Source organism: Myodes glareolus, chromosome 10 (assembly GCF_982192425.1).
Source record: "Myodes glareolus chromosome 10, mMyoGla1.1, whole genome shotgun sequence".
In the NCBI taxonomy this organism is placed as follows: Eukaryota; Metazoa; Chordata; class Mammalia; order Rodentia; family Cricetidae; genus Myodes; species Myodes glareolus.
In genome coordinates, this window is record NC_142035.1 from 20,428,002 (window position 1) to 20,441,102 (window position 13,101).

Below are 13,101 nucleotides of genomic sequence, written 5' to 3' on the forward strand. Positions count from 1 at the left end.
CAGGCATGCATGTAGGGAACTGGGACTGGCAGGTGTTTCTCGCTGTTACACATGCTTCCCTCTGAAGCTCGCTGTGAGCGGAGAACAGCCCACACCTTGTTTATCTGGGCCCCTGGCAGGCAGCTTGGTGCCTGGCACCGAGTAGCACCCGCAAATGTTCTTGACTTCTTACCATGTTCCCAAATGGGGACACATCTTTATGGTGAGTGTTGACTGAACTGGATTGTCACAGCTGACAAACAGAAGAGAAGAGGAGGCCAGCTGAGGCCGCCTGCGTGTGTGGGTGACAGGGAGAACAATATCTCCCTCTACACGGCATGTGTTCCAAGGCCCTTTCATGTCTCTATCTTTTAATCAGACAGATGACAATAATAACAAGGACCTGTCCCAGTTATTGGGCGCTAAGCACGAGGCTGGCAGGTACAAAGCCAGCCGTTCCCACCCATTGAAACCATGCTCGCTGCACTGTGTCCATGATATAGCATGCTGCTCCCCCTTGCCTTGGTATGCCATGCAGGTCTCGATGACATCCAGGGTGGGTTCATCCTCGCAGAGGTCATATGGCATGTTCCCATCAGAGTTGACAGCAAGCAAGTCAGCCCCACTGCAGAGAAAGAGTCAGAGTAAGAGCCAAGAAGGTGTGTCTGGGCCGATCTAGCTGTCTCCATCCTCTGGCTTCCCATTCACAGCCTCCTCCAGCAGCCATGACCCCACCTAGGTGCATCCCAGCTAAGCAATGCTTTTCCTTTCCCACCACATCCCGGGAATGCAGTGTTTCCGCATCTCAGGGTCCCAACAGGAAGGGACCAAGGTCTCAGATGAGCTCCATCAGTGGATGGACACTCTCAGGGAGATGTCAAAGCCCTCTCCAATGGTAATAATAAAAAGGATGTGAACAGGACATCTCACCTGCTACCTGCTTGAAGCCAGGCTAGATGTAAGTCCTTTGCACACACTGCCTTAAGGAGTCTCCCACAAAGGGTACTACTGGGGGTCTCAGCTCACTCAAGAGGAGACAATGACTCAGAAAGGCTCGATCATGTGTCTCAGGCCACACAGCTTGGATATAATAGGATCAAGATCCAAACCCAGGTCTCTCCTGTGACAGCCTTCACCAATATGCATATTCGTCCTCTTCAGTCCCTTATCCAAATAGCTGACCAGGACATGGGCAGAATAGAGCCTTGGGGCCCCATGGAAGAACTCACCCTCCAGGCCAATAGAGCCTGTGATGGGTAATTCTAATCTGACATAACTGAAAATTGCCTGGGAAGAATCTCAACGCAGCCTTGGCTAGGTCAGGCTGATTTGCAGGCATGCCTACAGGGGATTGTCTTGATTGCTTTAACTATGTGGAAATACCCAGTTTAAAAGGAAGCAGTATCATTTCTGGGTTTTGGGCCCTGGATCATGTAAGGATAGAGAAAGCTAACTGAGTGCAAAGCGACATGTACAGTCATTTCTCTCTGCCCTTGACTGTGTGACTAGATGCTTCAAGTTCTTGCCTTGGTTTCCCCACAATGAGGGACCGAAACCAGAACTGAAAGTCACTGACTAGATCCTTTCTCCCCTAAGTTGTGTTCTGCTTTGATCACAGTGGCAGAGACTAGCGCAGTGTCCAGGTGTGGCTGTGGTGCTCTCTAGGACAGAAAAATGAAATGCGTCTCCACGCATTCTTCCCACTACCCCCAAAGAACACAGGGGGCCTGGAAACATGTATTTTGCACTCATGCCTAAGGTGTTTCCAATACAGACCAGCAGGAAAGTACATGAAGCCAGGATGGTGTAAAAGGAAGGAGCAGTGGGCTGCATTCTCGCCCGGCTCACACACGGCTAGCTTTACACCCGAAATATCAACACACAAATTGTATTCTTTTAAACACTGATTGGCCCATTAGTTCCAGCCTCTTATTGGCTAACTCTCTTGATTAACATCTTGATTAACCCATTTCTATTAATGTGTGTAGCACCACGAGGTGGTGGCTTACCAGGAAGAATCTTAACCTGCGTCCATCTTGGAGAGGAGAGCTATAGCGTCTAACTCACTTCCCTTCTTCCCAGCATTCTGTTCTGTCTACTCCACCCACCTATGTTCTGACCTATCAGGCCAAGCAGTTTCTTTATTAATTAACCAATGAAAGCAACACATAGACAGATGACACTCCTACATCAGGATGGCACCACTCCGACCTCAGGGCTGTTCTGGAAGGCACCAAATGGATCTCTGATGCTCTGCCAGTACCTGTGTGACGGTTGCCTGCTCTTCATCCCTCCTCCTGACTCCCTGCGCTCAGATACTGTGCTCAGATACTGTCCATCTCTAGGACCCCACCCACTGGCCTTGCTTTCCTCTCCCATGTGCCCAGGACCTATTGGTCAACATGTAAAATGGAAGGGGAATTGGGAAAGCAGTAAATGAATCCCTTTAAAACAGGAAACACACAGAGAAAGGAACTTTAGGGGAGGAAGACAAAGAGAAGGAAATTAATGGGGGGGCGGAGATGGAGGAGGAATGGAAAGGCATGAAGCAGGGAAGGAAGGAAGAAAGACTAAGGCACGTGGAAAAGGCCATCTGCGGAGCGGAGGGGCCGGCTGTCCCGGGAGGGAGGGGCACGTACTACTGAACGAGGATCTTCACCAGGTTGATGTGGCCGCAGGTGGCTGCAGCATGCAGGGGAGTCCACAGCTCATTGTCCTTGGCGTTCACATTCGCACCGTGGGAAAGCAGCAGCTTGACGATTTCTTCAAAGTTGTCAATGCAGCACTGGGAGGGACACAGAGGTGGCAGAGTGAGGCCAGGCAGGGCCTGGGACCCTGGTGGGGACACACTACGCTCCCCACGAGAGACCACGAGAAGGACTGTGGAGACAGACAGCCTGGGTTCAAATCCAGCTCTGTGACTTTGGGAAAGGCGCTCTGCCTCTTAGAATCAGCCTCCCTGGGGAGTAGAAGAGAGGCTGATAACGTGCAAAATAAGAACAACCTCCGCAAACAGCCCCAGTTGGCTATAAAGGGTTTTTATGAGTGCCAGTGGAGCTGCATTCAACTTGAATGAGCTTTTAAGATCCCAGACGGCTTTCTCCAGGCAGCATCCTAAGGGGAACTCTTAAATCACCCCTCAGTTCAAGCAGGATTGCTCAGGTGTGTTTGGGTCTCAGCCCACACCCTCCTTTGGGGTTGTGGTCTCCAAAGTATCACCCTGCATGGCCATTTGAAACTTTTAATCTGACCTGGGACTGTGAACCCTGCAGAGGTTCCCAAGTGACTAAGACTCCTCTCAGCAGGTTCTAGGGGCCCTAGCATGGTCACTTCAAGGAGATAGACTGTTCGTGCTCCTACCTGGATGGAGTTGTGGGCATAGGTGGGTGAGCCCAAGTGAGGTGGGAGGGTCCAATTCTGCAACTCCCCCAAGAGAACACAGTCTCAGAGACAAGGAGTGAAAGATTCCCCCAGGGACACAGCCTCACTCAGGGAGAATAGAGGTGGGTTCTGAGGATGGTGTCAGTGGTCACTCTGTGATGTATTGGGGGACATGAGCTCACCTTCCTATCCAAGTAAGCCAGGTTTGGTCTTCAGAGCAACGGGAGACAGGGGTGAGCTGCACTCATAAAGCTAGCACAACCCGACTTGTTTATTAAAAAACAAAACCAAAATACATTTCACTCTTCTGGATCCATGTGGGGGACAGTGTGTGTGTCTGTGTCTACGTATGTATCAGTGTGTGTCCATGTGTGCGCACGCACATTGGGAGGGACAGAAAGAAGCCATTTTGAAGTCACCTAGTTTAGGGATGGTGGTGGCCTGGCCAACATAAGTAAATGCATGTACACACGAAGAAGAGCATGGAGACCAGGAGAAGGATTGGAGGCATCTATGTGAGCTCATGACCCCAGATGGTTGTGGAGTGGGACACCACCACAGCTCTCTGCATCTCCAGCCAGGACGCTACACCAGAAGAACATGCAGGAAAGGAGCAGCCGTGTGCACAGATGGTGCCAGAGAGCCAATGCTTCCTGCCAGCTGGTCTAGCATGTCTGGCTCCAAAGATACTTTTCTGGACAGACAGGGAAAGAAAAACACAGCCCATGGGGCAGTACTGTCTTAGGAGGGCAGGCGAACCATGCAGTGGCAGAACACAATCAGTAGAGGGAGACACAGGCACTGGGGCCGGGCATAGGTGAGAAAGAAAAACCTGTGTGGGCAACCCCTGTAGGAAGGAGACAGGAGGACCAGGAGACTGATTGCATACCCAGAGCTGTGGAGTCTTGTGAGAACGATCCCAGAGCTGGCACAGGGGTGCACATGCCGAGTGGTGTGTGTAGGGGGGGTGGAGGAGGGGTAGGGAGGATGGACACGGGGAAGCAGGCCCTGTAGTCACTATAGAGCCACAGTGGGAAGTGGCACCTGCAGTGGCACCTGACTCCTCCTGCCTCTTCTCTTCCAATGCAGAGTCAGCTGAGTGTTTGTCTTCCAAGTGTTTGTCCCCATCCCTGCCGCCCAGGACGCCCAGGATGTACTGCCTCAGTTCCACCTCCAGACGTTCTCTGCTTCACTGAATCTAGCCTTGCAGCTTGACGTCTGCAAACCTCAGAAGCGCCTCCATGTTCAAGAGAAGCAGACCTGCACTCCTTGGCTACCCTTGGGAGGCTCTGCCAGTGAGCCAGTCTTCCCTGTTGCAGGCAACAACAATACACAGCTGGGCGATCCCAGCATGTCACCTCCTTATCAACAGAAGGAGCTGATACTTTCAGAAGACCTAATAGAGTAGGGCACTAGGATTCACTTTGGCCATTCACTGCAGCATTTAACCCTCAAAAACGGGCCTGAGGGTCCTCTCCCCACCACTGGCCCAGAGAGGCAGAAAGCCACACACAGAGTAAGAAATAGATGCACTTAATAGATAGATGCAATCCAGCACCATCCAATTATCTCAGTACTAGGGATCATTAGTTCGAGACTAGCCTCGGCTGCCTAGTAAGAGCCTACAAACAATAAAGAAACAAAAACACAAGGTGCCCACACAATAACAAAATCAATCTACAGTGTTGGATTAGAAGTCGAACGTCTGTCTCCAAAGGTCCTGTTCTCAGCCCGGCCAGCCCTGCCTCCCGCTATGCTTTCTAACTATTCCCACCAAGTCACACGGGAAATGGTGGGCTGTTTCCTCATGCCTCTGTGGGTGCTGCTTCTGTCTCATGCTGTTCCTTTTCTTTCTGGAAAATTCTTTCTCACACTCATACATGCAAACTCTTACTTCAAGCCTGAATGCAGGTGTCCTTCCTCTTCGGAGCGTGTCTCAGTTCTCCCCTGAGGCAAGCCACCAGCCCCCAGCTGCAAGCTGTCCAGAGACCTCTGCTCCCCCCGTGTGAACCCTGACCACACTGTGTTACCTCGGTTGTGTGTTTCTGTGCCTGTGGCCACATCAGACAACATAGTCTGTAGGCACAGACACGTCCTAACTCCCTGTCCCAAGCAGAGCATCGGACACAAGAGTAGGTGAGCAAAGAGGAATTGCTGGATGAGCGAGAATGAGAGTCTGTGGGCCAGCGGGGCGGACGCCTACCAAGGACCATCCCACAATGGAGCCCAAGGCAAGTGTGGGGGTGGTGGTAGAGTTGGGGTAAGTTCTACACAGTCAGGCTCAGACCCTGGAGAGCTTTTCCCTCCTGATGCACTCAGAGGCCCAGTGGCCCCCAGGAGAAGCTAGACCTGAGGAAGTCATGTGATCAACAGGAAGATGAGGAGGTGGAGTGTTGAGAAATGGAAGGAACTCCAAGCCCAAGGGAGGGCCCCACAAAAGAAGTTCACAGAGGAAAGGATAGCACCTAGAGGGAGCCCCTGGGGCTCTGCTGACCACTGTATCCAAAGAGTCAAGGCTGCTGATGTTAACCCTCGCTCAGCCACAGTTCACTGTTTGACTTAGAGCCCAGAGATTTCACATCTAACACAGCCAATCTGTATTTAAATTCACTAAAATTAAATAAGAGTTCTAATCCAATTCTTGTCACATTAGTCACATAACTCTGCGTCCACACAGACACATGGAACATTCATTCCCGTCTGTGTGGAAAGTTCTTCAGAATAGAACTGCCCCTGAACCTCAGTTTTTTGAGTTGTAAAATGGAAACACCAATATTTTAGAGGATTGCTATGAGGATCAAAATGAGATAGACCACTGAAGTAGCCACGTGATAAACTATAACATAACTAAAATCTTTTAAAAAAAGATTATTCAAAATCTTTAATTATGTCTATATGTTGGTATGTGCATGTGTGCATGTAGGAGCTCATGGAGGCCAGCAGAGGGAGCCATATCACCCGGAGCTGGAGTTACAGGTGGTTGTAAGCCTGACACAGGAGCTGGGAATTGAACTCGGGTTCTCTGCAAGAGCAATATGTGCTCTCAGCAGCAGCACCTTCTCTCCAACCCGATGACTGCATATTCTATGCTGCTCACAGAGGTTTTCCCAGGTGATCATTTAATCGTCTCTACAACACAAGCAGATGGATACTGTTTCTTTCTCACAGGTGAGGAAACTAAGGCACAGAGAGCTTAAGGAACTTGTCCAAGGTCACATGCAAGTGAATGGCAGTTCCAGGTCTCACATCTGACTCCATCCTGACGGCCGTCCTATCCTTATGCCCCTAGCTAATGCTGCCCAGCCTCAGAAGTTGCCTTCCAGGTTTCTAATCTGGGGTGGACTGGGGGTCTTGCCTGTGGAGCATCCTCAGCATTCCAGAGTGAATGAAGCTGGACTTTGGGTGATTTCCGTGAGGTTACAGAGGCAGTGGCTTAAGTGGGGGTGCCTGAGGCCCTGGAGGGTGTGAGGGTGAAGAGCACATGCAGTCAGCCCTTAGGCTCAGAGCTGAAGGCTGTGGGCAAGGCCTTGTCCCAGCATCTTATGGATAGAGAATGTGTGGCTTGTCTCTGTCCGTGGAGCTCCCATTGCCTGGCTGCTCCCTGCCAGGCTGCACTCAAGTCTCTCTGCTCACAAACTCCGGTGACGGCACAGGGAAGCTTCAGTGTGGCCATTCACCGACTTCAGTGTGCACATGTTAAGCACCTACTGTACGTGAGTGCAGGAAGACACACCGGAACACAACAGATAAAAGAGGCAGGCTGATGAGGCGACCTCAGAGTGCCACCCTAGTGCCAAATGATCAGAAAGGAGGGCTTGTTGTAAAACAGCAGAGAGAGACTTTGGTGGGCCAAGGGGGCCACACAGTGGGGGAGAGCCCACGGGAGGTGAGGGACAGACACGCCATGCAGGCAGAGCTTGTGTGGGAGTTTTATTAAGATAAAGAGGGTGGTAGAAGGGAGAGAGAGATACAAAGAGAAAGAAGATGAGGCAAGGACCAGCCTTCCTCTTCAGAAGAGTAGTGGGAAAAAGAGAGTGGGAATGGGTGGAGATAGTCTCCTAAAGGGACCTTTTGCCCCTGCATACATACATAATGACATAGCAGCCACAGGACTCTGAGCTGGCCGGGGTACTGCCTGGGTTCATCCGTCCAGGTGACAGAGACCAGCATAATGCCTGAGTCCTAACAGTGCTCACTTGGAAGACGACAGTGCCTCTGTCACAGCCCAGCTCTCCAACTCTTCCTGGGGACAAGAGCTAATAAGTGAACACACAGAGCAAAAAACAAATGGTGGGGAGGAGACCACAGTGTGGGACAAGGCGGTGACTGGGTCTGGGAGCTGGGGGAGGGGCAGAGACAGGACAGGACAGGCCTTAAGGGTCCTGAGCAGAATAGCCAAGGTTTGTCCTTTTCCCTCAGGGTTAGGAAGAAGATACTAGAGAGCTCTGAACTTTCAGCTTTTGGAGAAGCAAGTATGGCAGGATTCAGCTGAACATTGGGCCCAGTTAGGAAGCCGTGGAAGGCAAAGCTTCCGTGTGGGTGTCCCCAGGCAGGGAGAGCTGTCACCACACTCCTTTGGAATGAACATGCATTTGATAGCACGTGCTTCATGGCCAAAGTTCTTGACCACGTGACCTTAGACAACAGAAGTCACTCAGCTTTGTCCTCAGGGTGAGTGGGATGTCCTGGTGGCCGTGAATGCACTTTGTCAGTTTTCAACTTCGACACAAATTTTCTCTGCTGGCTGTGAGGACACAGTCAACAAAGAAGCCCTGTCCTCAGAGCCTGTCGCTGTATACATGTGTACGTGCACCAGGGGCTCTGAGGGCCTGTTTGTGACAGACACACATGTCTCCAAAGGACAAAAGCCTTTCAGCTGGGTTCTCCCTGCCCTTTTCTCATTGTTCCCTCTTCCCTGAGGATTTGGGGCACCAGTTACCAGGGAGCAGAGAGGCCAGGGGACTCCAGAGTGGCTTACTTACCTGGTGCAAGGCTGTGAGACCGTCCTCGTTACACAAATCAGGGCTGACCTTGTTCTTCAGGAAGTAGCGTACTGCAAGAGGAAGGGCCAGGAGTAAGGTTCCTGTCACACATATGTGGGAACCCAGCAAGACACCCTCCCCTAGACCCCAACACAAACGGTCTTGTTTACTCCCAATAGAAGGATAACAGGATGTTAACAGTGTCCCCATTTCACAGATGAGGAAGCTGGCACAGAACCTAGGTCTTCGGTTGCCTGTCTTAGCCTGGGTCACACATACAAGGGCTGACAACTGCCATGTCTTCCTCTGGGCCAGTTACTGAGCTGTTCGGGGCTTTGTTCTTGGCAATGGGAGATGAGGCTTTGTGCAAGTTAGGCGAGTACTCTACCACTGAGCTACATCTCTGGGCTTTTTTGTTGTTTTGAGAGAAAGTCTTGCTAAGTAGCCCAGGCTAGTCTGGAACTTGCTATGCAACCCAAGGAGGTCTCAGATTTACAATTCTCCTGCCTCAGTTCCAACCAGAAGAGTTGGATCCCAGGAGGTACCACTACTCCTGGCTGAGGTGAGAAGCTGGCATGGGTTGTCAATATGGAGCACTGTTTTGTCCCTAAAGCCACACCCTGGAGTCTTCCTGACAGGGCAAATATGGTCAACACACATTCATCTCCTGTAAGTGGAAATGATGCTGACTCCACCTCACATGGGATTATATGGCATCAATTAAGCTATGTCAGGGACTCAGCATAGTGGCCAGCTCATGGTTTGTAGGTATCTCTGGCTATGTCTGGTTTTATTACCATAGCTGTATCCTGCCTGCACCCTTGATGGCTTACCAATGTGGTGTCAAATGCCTTCTTTGGCTCCACTGAGCATTGGGGAGGGATGGTAGAGGTTTAACTACCCCTGTCCTAGACTTAAGGTGCCCATATGCCCATCACATGCATGTGTATATGTATGTATTTGTGTGTGTGCACATCCAGAGGTGGTGGGTGGATCTGGAAAGTGAGGAAAACCAGAGTATGCACATGGTATTAGAGAGCCCCTCTCACCTGCCCTCAGTGTCCTTTATCCTTGACTTGTCTCACCCAGGATCTCAATATCAGCTAGAAGCCATGTGCAAAGGATAAAAAGGAGAGGCTGGCCTGACTGTCTGTCTGTCTGTCTGCCTGCCTGCCTGCCTGCAGCTGCTTCCCAGGCTCAGCAATGAGGGCTTCACCCTGCTTAGCACAGAGGGATGCCCTCATTCCAGGCTTCAGCTATGTCTCTCTCCGTGGAAGAAGCTGCTCATGAGGTAAACAGCAGAGTCCACTGGGGTCCACAGCTCTCTCTTCTAGACTTTCTAAAATACTAAGTGGCCCTAGCCAGCAGGGCTGCCCCAGCTCCTCCCTGGACCCAGCTTCCCTGGTGGAAGTGAGTAGGAAATTATGATTCTGGGCCAGCGGGCCAGAGAAGGGGCAGCTCATGTAGATGAGCTGTATATGCAAGCTGCTTTACGGGAAAGGCCACAGAGAGGCCTGTGTGAAGGGGAAGTTGAGGCCTCAACCCAGCAAGAGAATGTCTCCAGCAGACTCGCCTGAGAATCACTGCACAGGTGTAGCAGGACTTCTCCCGGTCCCAGCGGGATCCTTCAGCTGCACTGCCCTCAATGGAGCCACAAGCCACATCAGGCCATGGCGGCGATTTCATTAGGAATTAGCAAGCATGTAGAACCCAGTGTCCACCACTCTGCTCAGCAGTCACATGGGGTACAAAGTAGAAAGAATAGAAGTCATGCGTGTCTATCTTCATAGAAAGTTCTAGGGGACAGTGCTGCTTTCAGGCATTGCAAATGGAAAACAGTTTCATCACAAAATGCTCAAACCTTTCTCTGTCTCCCCTCCTCCACTGCTCTGAGAATAGCATCCTGAAGCCCTGCCTTGGATGCTAGGTCTTGCACGATAAAAATCTCTGCTTCAGGTCACTGCCTTGCCCAATTTCACGGGACGCCATTCATATTGTGGTTTGGAGACTTTGCTCCTCCCGAAGCTGTGCAGCGAAGGGCTTGAGAGTTAATCCCGCCTATCTGCCTCTCCGCCTTCATTTCTTGAACTCCTAACATTTTCTGCAACAGCAGTTAGTATCAGCTACAATAACCGCTCTTCCTCTGACCACTGTGCTCCCGCATAGCCCATTCTGGTTGCCTGGAAGACTCAACTACCTCTGCGTCCTTGCATATATCCATCAGTTCAGGCATGCATGCATGCATGCATCTATGCACCATAATCTAGGCACCTCTCTAACATGCATCTGGGCACATGTGCAATGGTCTACACACACACACACACACACACACACACACACACGTGTACACATATGTGCCCCACTCCTCATTCTTTAGGTCTCACTCAGACTCTCTGTTCTCTTCCTGCTATACATACTCATGATCCCAGCATCTCATGGACAACCATATCCCAGCCACACCTGTGTAACTGGGAACTTACAGGTTTTCTATCTGTCTGCCTACTGAACACTAGGCCCAAGAAAGCAGGAATGTAACCTGGTGTTTATGACTCTCTTCCTAAAGTCTGACACACAGTGAATCCTGGGGAACTCCTCCAGGACTTTGACATCCTTGGCAGTTCCTAGCTCAGTTCAAAGACAGTCAGTCTTGGGGTTGGAGAGATGGCTCAGTGGTAAAAAAGCATTTGCTGCCCTTGCAGAGGATTCAGGTTCAGTTCCCAGCACCCACGAGGCAGCTCCTAGCCTTTCCAGTTCCAGGGGATCCAGTGCTCTTCTAACCTTCTCAAATACCAGGTACACATGTGGTACACAGAGATACTTGTAGTCAAAATACTCACATAAAACACAAATAAATAAATAAATAAATAAATAAATAAATAAATAAATAGTAAGAAAATACAGGTTCTCCATCTTAGACCACCACAGACCGCCTTGAGTGCTAACCCCGGGGGACAGACATTTGCTACAACAGGAAGCTTTGTCCACAGCAGGTGCCTCCTACAGAGCTTGGCAGAACCACTTAGTAGGTGGTTCTTGCCCAGGGCTACTTGGGGAGACATGGCAAAGCCAGCTGCGATAGTTCTCTCCATTGCTGCCTGGATTTGGAATCACCATGGACAGGTCGATGAGGATATTTCCAGAGATGTTTAACTGAAGAGGGAAGACTGATTCTGAATGCGGGCAGCACTATCTCGTAGGCCAGGGTCCTGGACTGAATAAAACAGAGAAAGAGCTGAGGACCAGGGTTCATTGCTCTGCTTCCTGGCTGTGGATGCGATGTGACCTTTCTCTCCGACTGCCATGCCTTTCCTTCCACGATGGACTGCACTCTGGAAGCCAACCCTTCCTTCCCTAAGGGGGCTTTGTCAGACGTTTCCGTCACAGTGATAAGAAATTACTAACACAACCACTGACCACCCCAGGCCCAGCTTGTGTCTGGGCTGGCAATGGTGTCCTGAGCCTAACAGGTGGTTCTGGGGAGGGAAGCTAAAATTATGACCCTGTCGGGGAAGTGTTTCTAGAAGGTTCTGCTCACATGAGCAGATTCAGGTTGTCTAGTAGATGATGGCTCAGGCTTCCTGTCCAGAAGACTCTCTGAGGCAGGAAACAGGCATCAGCCGCCAACAGCAGCATTTGCACAGTAATTATCGGGGGGCTCTCTGCACTGCGTGGGAGCCCAAGCCATGTAATTACCCTCAAGTCGGGCAGTTATTTTCATCCCAAGAAGTGGGACAAATCATCTCCAGCTCCAAGAAACCCTTAATACCCACGAGCCAAGGCTGCCTTGGCAGCTCTCACTAGGAGGCCAGAGCCTGGCTCTGAGCCCGGCTCCCTGGAGCAAAGCCCCACTCCCCTGCACACAGCCAGCTCCCCTTTCTCTGTGCTCAGCAAGAAGAGGGACTCTGGGCTTGTCTGCTCAGTGTTTTTTGTTGTTGTTGTTGTTGTTGTTGTTGTTTTTTGAGGTGCTGGGATTAGAAGCCAAGGTTCTACTACTCAGATCCATGAACCAAGCTGACAGTTGCTATGAGGAGGAGGGGACACTTCTGAGGCCAGCTGAACATCAGATAACCCCTCTGCCTCCTAAACAACAGGGCTCCCATCCCCACAAGCAGGACCGAAGAAATGCAGCCTGGTCACTTACCAGGGTCACTTACCCTGTGTTCATTCCAGAGTGGCAGAGCTGAGTGTCACAGTAGACTGCGGAACACCCACTGCCTGTGACATGTCCTGCAGCAAGGTCTGCAGAGGCTTAGTCTTCAAGGGCCTACAGAGTGTGGCCCCACACAGGACTCGCGTCTCAGCCAACTCAGAGGCCAGGTTATTATTTTCATCATAGTCTGTGTGAACAGCATGCTTTGAAGTTGCACATGGCCTGTTCCGCCATCTGAGATCTTCCATTTACCTCTCTGGGTTCATGTCTTACTCTAGGAGCATCCTGAACAACGTGGGAAGGCAGCTTGGGGTCTAAGGAACATGCTTTCTCCTCTAGCCAGGAGTGCCAGCTTCTCTCCTGCTTGCTGCACCTTGCTGCCTCCTGCCCAGCTTTCAGGCTTGGTCATCAGTTTATCAGAGTGACCCATCTGTTCTCAAGGACAAGTTTAGCCGTGGCCTTTAGCCTTCAGGTCCTTAGCTATAAAGTGGGGGAGCAAATGAGGGTGTCTTTTAAGGTGCTATGATGATTTAGTAAGAGCCGGCCTAAGCACTACTATGATCAGTTACTAAAAGAATAAACACTGTAACTAGTGAGCTACACCTGCGT

General features: G+C 50.8%; 1 protein-coding gene across 2 annotated transcripts in view; it reads right to left on the reverse strand.

The window, feature by feature from the left end:
• Positions 1–13,101, reverse strand: part of Ppp1r16b (protein phosphatase 1 regulatory subunit 16B) — a 96,453-nt gene that overhangs the window by 16,128 nt on the left and 67,224 nt on the right. For both annotated transcript variants that reach the window (XM_048440919.3, XM_048440920.3), the window contains exons 3-5: positions 8,343–8,413; positions 2,619–2,764; positions 501–604 (exon numbers count right to left, since the gene is read on the reverse strand). In XM_048440919.3, the coding sequence (XP_048296876.1) occupies positions 501–604; positions 2,619–2,764; positions 8,343–8,413 (321 nt within the window). The remainder of the gene's footprint in view (positions 1–500; positions 605–2,618; positions 2,765–8,342; positions 8,414–13,101) is intronic.